Below are 8,186 nucleotides of genomic sequence, written 5' to 3' on the forward strand. Positions count from 1 at the left end.
CTATGTAGTATATCTATAGTACTTTTTTCTTTGAGTTGTGCTTTACCTTTGTCCTAAGATATAAATGATAAATCGATAAGAGTGTTGGAAACCTACCTATATTATTTATTTTTTTTTTAATCAATTGATTTACATCGGAAAAATTTTCTCTTGTTTCTATGATACGATCTGGAATTTCAACGATTTGGTTTCATTAGTGGTTTCTTCTTCAAGTAATTTCAATGCTCTGTACTTCCTAAATATCACATTTTGTAACGTATAACGCTAATATTTATAAGTAAAATGTCATTTAACCCTTAACTGGAAGGATGATTTTTATTACATAATTGGAAGTATGTGTTTGATAGACACGGAACGCTGAAACTTTGGTTCCATTGACGAAGTATTTCATAAATTTATTCTTATCACTGTGTATGTATCAGCTCGCTTCACTGAAACATACAGGGTTGCCAGCACAGCAAAAGAAAAAATCATGCGTGTCTGTCAGACACATATTAACATAAGTGTTGGCCACGAGACGAGACGAAAAATAAAAATTTCTTGTCTCGTTTCGTAAATTTTCATAAAAGTCTCGTCTCAATTCTTTGTCGTCTCGACTCAGTTTTGTAAAATTGTGTTTAAAATTTATGCCCCCAATTTTTCTCTTAATTTCAACTAGAAATTATCAAATGTTTTCCACATTACGAGAGGATCCACAAAAGGTGTAATACAACAACATTTAAACCATAATTCTTGTCGAAGTATATTGTGTAATGACTTTGTGTATCTATAAACTGCGTATGCTCTTCATTGTGTTTATACAAACACATTATCGATTTATAGATTTTGACTCGCGAACTTTCTCGTCTCGTTTCGTAAACGAGACAATAATTGACATGCTTTCGTCTTGTCTCGAATTTTAAAAAATATACTTCTTGTTCCGATTTCGAGACGAAACGAGAATTTTTTCATCTAGTAATTAATTATTATTACATTTATATATTATGTAAATTCATTTTGGCAGGGCAATGGACATTTTACTAGACAAGGAGAAGAAAACAGTAAAACTCACAACATCAAAATCCTAGTTCATTTCGAAAAAAAAAAAAATAGAAAGAAACTTAGAATAATACTTCCATATACGAAGCAATGGGCTATTGAAAAGAAAGATATCAAAAATATTCAACGCTCTCAATCTAAATGCAAGATCTTACCATTAGTTGGTGAAACATCCACTGATAAATATCTAACGGTATGTTAATTCTAAAGACCGATGAAACTGGCAATTTTGGTAATCGTTGTTTACTGAAAAGCAACGTATGTCGTATATACTGTACGTACATTAGTTCGAGCTCTTTTCAACTAGTTTGACGCGACACACTAGTGTGTTAAGCAGCCCCATGGTGTTTAAAAATAACATTTGTTATCACCTAGAAGGTCTATAAATCTAGACTTTGTACGATATATTTTATACTTACCATAACACCTTCAATGATAAAGAGTTAAAATCAATTTTAAGTCAGACTGTACCTGTGAATGGCAGCAACAGTGCTCAACTCTACTTGTTGATACTTATACCTGGGCCGTTGTTACTCTCGGCCTTTCCTAACCCGGTTGACCTATAAGCACTTGGCGTTAATGCTGTGTTGCAATTTAACGTATACCCCTCAATTTCCCCTGGTACACGGTTTTTGCTTATTGGTGTGACGTGACAACAGCCGAGTGTTTTCAAGGACGTGAAGTTATAGCAGCCAACGATAATCACACTGTCTTTTGCTTTAGTGCTACGTAGTACTAGACGGTAGCAGGACGGTTCATACAGCGGTATGACTATATATACTATATAAAATTTTAAACATGTTATTGTAATTATTATACAATGTTATTGTAATTTATACTTTTCTAAAATAAAATCCTCATGAATGTGTTACGATATTATGAGAATTCTATACAATGTATTTTCAGTCAAAAAAAAAAAAAAAAAAAAAACATTGAGACAGTGTAAATGATTTTTTCTTTTGTAAATCGAATATTCATATCCTTTTTTTTACAACATATTTACAGAAACAAGATTACCATTTGGCTCCTTTCTACCGTATTTATTTTTAAAATACAATAAAAGAATGAACTTTCTTAAATTTCATCTGTGTTTGAATAATGATTGTATTTGACCAATCTTATTTATGATCGGAAGCACTTGATTTTGTTCCCTAAACTGACAATACAATTGTTGATAGAAGTAATAACTGCTGCCACGGCAGTAGTCCAAGAAATTGATTTATCAAACACTAGGAACTGAAATAGACAAGCAAAACTAACATCAAATGTTCGAGCTGCAAACAAACTGGTAACATTCTCACTAATTACAAGAGCTTGTTTGAAAAGCATTTCGCTACAAAGACTAAATATGCCAATACTTGCTAATAGTGTCCATTCTAAAGCAGTGGTAGGCGTTTTAAAAGCTCCCAAGCAACTTAAAAACACCGCACACAAAACAGTTGACATAACATTCGAAAGTAATGTCATTACTGTAAAGTTAACATCCTGAAGTTTCTGTGCAATTATGTAGCTCAGTGAATTTAATATTATTCCAACGTAGCCAGGTATTAAACCGTCTATGACATGCAATATTGCTGTAGAGTTCCCTGTCAAAAATTGTGGTCTGCACAGAAAGAAAACACTTATACCAGATATTAATAAACTAGAAATGCTTTTACACACACTGGCACTTTCTTGACGATGCAAAAAGCTTGACAACAAGGAGATAATCACTGGAGCATTGACAGTTATGGTAACCGTGTCGCTGACTGACAGACGATGAAATGCGTAGAACAACGCAAGACGACTAATGCTTGTTATGATTCCGTACAGAAGGAGTAGAACACGAGTATTGGATGTTGATATAGACACAATAGGATTTTCTTGACGGTAGAGCAAGAAGGGACAAAGAAAAACTATTTGCTCAGTTGCTTGAACCAATAAAATTTCGGCAGGATTTAAATTTCTTAGTAGTTTCACTGCCACAACAGTTAAAGTAAACAAAATTCCAGATAGCACTGATAGAAAAAATGCCAAAATCTTTTGCGACACTTCCGATTTCGGATTTTCATATAGTGAATCGAAAGATGTGTATTCACCTAAATCTTCACGAAGAACTGATGACAAACGTCGTAGTGGAATATTCCTTCGCTGAATTTCTACTTGTAGTAAAGGTGATGCACTGTTTGCGATCACATCTCTTGTGGCATAGCATGGAAACAAAAGTCGTTTAATTCTGGATTTCAGCGAGGTTGATTTCTTCTCTTCAGAATATGGCACACGCGGAATAACTTTTTCAAGCACTAAAATACGTTCTTCCGGTTCTTCATTGCCTTCGTCACCACTACTTACGAGGTCAGAACTAGATTCATCACTAACTGTAGTTTTGCAAGTAGCTAATAGATCTTCTGTTTTTCGGTTATAAGAAGTTCCATTACCATGTTGTTCTTTCAGAATATCTTGTGCAAGTGCAGCAAGGAACTTAGCTTGTGGTTCCAAGACTGATCCACACTCGTTGTAAGCTGACATTCCGGGATTTCAACTGAACGGCTAACATATCACACAATATACAGGCAATAGAATAATGCATCACACACTTCAACAAGTTAGATCAAGAAAGAGAGTTAGAATGTTGTTTCACTCGTAGTTTATGGATTTTTTTTAACCTAATCTCACACAGATGTTGTAGATGATTTCATCAAAATAATACTGCATAATCCGAATCTTTCCTTGACCAGCACATGACGCAGTAGGTTTTGTCATGTTACCATAAAATATGGTCTACCACTAATCCTAATACTGAATTAATAACTGTCGATGAAAACAAATATTCGATATTTAAAAAAAAAGTTCAGTGGCGTTTCTCCGAGTTTTTTACTCGGTGTTGTAGCTATTGAAGAGAAGGGAAGATTGATCAAAGCTGTTATAGAAATATAAGGAATAATGTCTTTTTTTTTTTTTAATTATATTTTTGGGCATTCAGCATCTATGTCGGCCTTTTAAGCCCGTCACGTATGAAGAATACTTTCCTTGTGGCGATCGGGAAAGTGGGGAAGCAAGGAAGGAATCGTCCTGGAACCTTTATATCAGATATTATCCCAATATTTGCCTGGTGTGAATGAGGAAAATCCAGGAAAACTTCACTCAAAGTATCATCTGGTCTGAAAAGGCTTTTACACCTCCCCGACCAAGTGTCCCCATCGAACAATGACTTCAATATCACTCTTTAATCCAGTGTCGGATCTAGTCGGAGGCCGGGGAGCTAGGCTCCCAGTTTTTTTAGTGATAAAAATAATTTAAGCTATTATTTAAATATTTTTGAAAATTTATAGTAAACTCATGTATACCAGTCTGGGGTCTGGCTGGACCCCCATTTTTTACCTTCTAAATCCGCCACTGCTCGTCTCCACTACTTTTAGTATTTTAGTGGATTTTAGTGAAGACCATAAACAATTAAGATTTAGAAGGCAAGCCAAATAGAGAAATAAACTAACTACTGTTTCCAAGGTTTCTTCATAGGATAAAAAATTAAATATGCATGTTGTGACGTCATAACTGCACGTCCAGCGTTAGCCTATCTGCACTATTCGAAAGATTTTGAAAGTGGTAATCACTTTATTTAGTTTTAAAACGATAGTGGTGGCTCCTCAGGGGAGTCATTTCAATAAGTTATCGCTAGAACGTAAGTGACGAAAGCTTTACACAGCTTCAGAAAGATCTATACAAGAATAATTAATAAATTAGGTGTTTTCTTTCCTTAGCATGTAACTGTTTATATATATATATATATATATATATATATATATATATATATATATATATATATATATATATATATATATATATATATATACTCAATAAAGTGCTTATCTATTTTATCTAACTCCCCTCAAAATGGAGTGAAATTACAGATGTAATGCAATCAGAAGTCTAACACATAAAAGTTTAGAATTTATGAAAATCAGAATACCTATCTACTGACTTCAATTTCAAATACACTGTAGAGCTCCAAAAACTTAATTATAATAAACTTCCAGTTCAAATCAAGGAAGAAAAAAACATTAAAATATCCTATACCAAAGATCAATTTTTCAGTAAATAAAAGAAATCAGAGCTCTGCACAATTAAAAAGAAACGTTTACAAAGAAAAGAAAAGAAAACGATGATGAAGAATATAATTACATTAATACAAAAAAAAAAAAAAAAAAAAAGAATTGGACTCTCACACACGAGCATCTGTTGATGTATCTTGTTGTTTTTCCTAATTGTGATTGTGCGCGTGGGGTTTTCTCGGGGTCCTCCCGTTTTCTCCCACTCTCTTCATTTCATCATCATCATCCATCTTGTTGTCACTGTTTATCTTACCCTCGGAAGAGAGCTTCTTGTAACGTAAGTGTAATGTAAGATGATGAACACTAGTATATTGATAGATAGATAGATATAGATAGATATAGATATACATATACATATAGATATACATATAGATATACGTAGATATATTCTTATATACTATCTGCTGAGATAAAAATTAAGTTTTGAATCTCTAAAATGATGTCTCTTCAGGAATTTCTAAAAGCATAGTCTCCTCCAGAATGAAAGAAATCACGATTATCTCATTATTCTATGCACACTTTTTCACTGTTTTTGTTTTTCTCTCTGGAGTGTTTTTTTTTCTTCTATTATATGTCATTTTGTAGGTATTAAAGAGACCAGTTTTCAAACTTATCATCAAATTTTTCGTTATTAGAAAGTTATTTACAAAAAAAAAAAAAAAAAAAAAAGGTAAGTGAGAAAAGGGCATTGTAGATCCTTTAATAATAATAATAATAATAATAATAATAATAATAATAATAATAATAATAATAATAATAATAATAATAATAATAATAATAATAATAATAATAATAATAATAATAATAATAATAATAATAATTTTATTTTATTTCCAATATGCTACCTTACCTTATTGAAGCATGAAGTTAGCATCACAAGATTTTAGAAATGTTCCAATAAACTATTCATAAGGAAAGACTTTTTTTTTTTTTTTTTTAAATGGAAGTCAATTTGTTAACTCCGTTTATAGGATATAAATGCTGAAAATAATTAAGAAAAAAGTAAAATTAAGTTCAGGGACTGCTATGTAAGAGTAATAGAATTTTTTAAAAAAAATATTGCATAAAAGATTTCACAATATCTACATTCCTTCCTCTGTTCATTTAAGTATAACAATTTTCATTATGACCTCAACTATTATAAAAAGTACATTCAATGATGTCTTGCAAAATATTTTACAATGTCTGCGTTCTTTTCTCTGTTCAATCAAATGTTAACTGCATTTTCTTTCCACATAACATTTTGTTTTTATTATTCCGTCAACTACTGTCCGTTCCAAATGACAGGTTAAACGAGCAGTATTAAACTCTTTCTGAAATAATATGTTTTATACTGCAGAGAAGCGATGTCGAAAAATTATGTTAAAAAATGTTCATACTGTTACAGAACGGCACTATGCTTTCGAAAGCTTGAAATTTCCCTGTCTAGTAGTACAAATTCTGAGAATTCCGTAATTCTTTTTGAAATTTCGAATTCTCTGACTTTTCCAGGATATCCCGCTCATTCGCTTGCTGTAGCTTTTTATTTTTAACGCCGATTCCTCCTTTTCTCGTTTCTTTTTGTTTCATCCTTCCTTATTTTTTTCATTTCTGGTTTTGAAGGGGGTCCGGACCCCCAGACCCCCTAGGCTACGTGCCTGGTTAGGCAAATGAGTCTGATAAATGTGATAAGTATAAATTGTTTAAATTATTTTAACGTATGGTTATGATTTAAAGTATTTTGTGTCCTTTCTTATTATAAATAATGCTAATTTGCTCTAAGAAATAATGAAGTATGGTACACACATAACAAACGAACTTTATTTGAGTGGCCAGGATATTGTTTGGGGACCGGGCTACCATTAAGTTCTCTACCCCTGGCTACACTCTTGTATTGTATTACCACAGATTCGAAAACTATCACTAACAATTACACATGCCACACCGGAGAAACATTTTACATTAATATTGTTTCTATTTTACTTTTTGAAGCATTCATTTTCGCAGACGTGGGCGAGTTGCTGAAGGTGATGCCATCTCTGTCTTCAGTGAGTGACGTTGAGATATTACGGGGTTTATAGAGAAGTAGAGCCCGTGACGTAATTTGGGGAGGAACGGGAGTTATGCTCCGGACGCCGCGTGGGGAGGACGCAACATTGGGCAAATATTTGCAGAAGCGTTTTGGTTTGGTTGGTCAGGGGGCGCTAAGGTGAGTTCTTAGCCCGGGCGACAACTAATTTATTTGCGTCGCTGGGTATAGCAAAGTTATTTGTAACTACAACTTTACTGAATTAGGTAGATAAACCCATATTTTTTCTAATACGCGAAACGTTTCATAGATAAAAAATTAAGAAATCGAGAGTAACATCTTTGCTTGGAAAGAAATCAGAATTTAGTTAAAATGTTTTCTACTTTTCATATATTGTAATCATCATCTTCTGTGATGTGATTTTGCCATACCTGAAACACTAGGCTTTTCGTAAGTAGGACTTAACAGCATAACATGTAATCCGAACCACATGAACCCATCGGGAATCAAACTAAGTCTCCCGCCCCAGAGACAAGTGTTGCACTAAAAAAAAAAGAAATATGTGAAACAATATTTCCCAATGTACAAATTCAGTTTAAACAGATGAAAACAACACTTTCAATTCATAAATCAGCGTACGGACTTCTAAAATATGGTTGTAATCTAACAGAAAACTATAATTATATTTACCATACGAACAACTTCGCAAAAAATGTGGAACGCTTCACGATTTTGCGTGTCATCCTTGCGCAGGGGCCATGCTAATCTTCTCTGTATCGTTCCAATTTTAGTATATGTACCGCCGAAGCGAGTACGACAGCATTTGCTTCCCATCGTCAATATATACTTACAATGACGTGTGCTAAACTTTCTGTGAGAGCCAACACGTTTGTGACAAAATATTTCACGTACCTTAGAGTGATTTTAAAGATGTTTTCTGACCAAGAATTGCAGCTTAATATTTTATCTTATATTTTGTACTTGTAACACCAATTTCTACTTGCATAAATTTTTATTTGAAAATATTACTGTAATTCGGTCGATAATTC

General features: G+C 33.0%; 1 protein-coding gene and 1 non-coding gene across 2 annotated transcripts; both read right to left on the bottom strand.

Annotated features, from left to right (window-relative positions):
- Positions 1-2,057: 2,057 nt before the first annotated feature.
- Positions 2,058-3,659, bottom strand: LOC145694750 (solute carrier family 35 member G1-like). The gene has a single exon (XM_081771362.1). It carries the CDS (start codon positions 3,544-3,546, stop codon positions 2,161-2,163), a length of 1,386 nt encoding a protein of 461 aa, XP_081627488.1. The 5' UTR covers positions 3,547-3,659; the 3' UTR covers positions 2,058-2,160.
- A 4,186-nt stretch (positions 3,660-7,845) lies between these two features.
- On the bottom strand, positions 7,846-7,952 carry LOC145661243 (U6 spliceosomal RNA). The gene has a single exon (XR_014126895.1). It is a non-coding gene; the product is annotated as a U6 spliceosomal RNA (small nuclear RNA).
- Positions 7,953-8,186: the final 234 nt, after the last annotated feature.

The sequence above is a fragment of the Thermobia domestica genome, chromosome 9 (genome assembly GCF_964235325.1).
Source record: "Thermobia domestica chromosome 9, izTheDome1.hap1.1, whole genome shotgun sequence".
Taxonomy (NCBI): Eukaryota; Metazoa; Arthropoda; class Insecta; order Zygentoma; family Lepismatidae; genus Thermobia; species Thermobia domestica.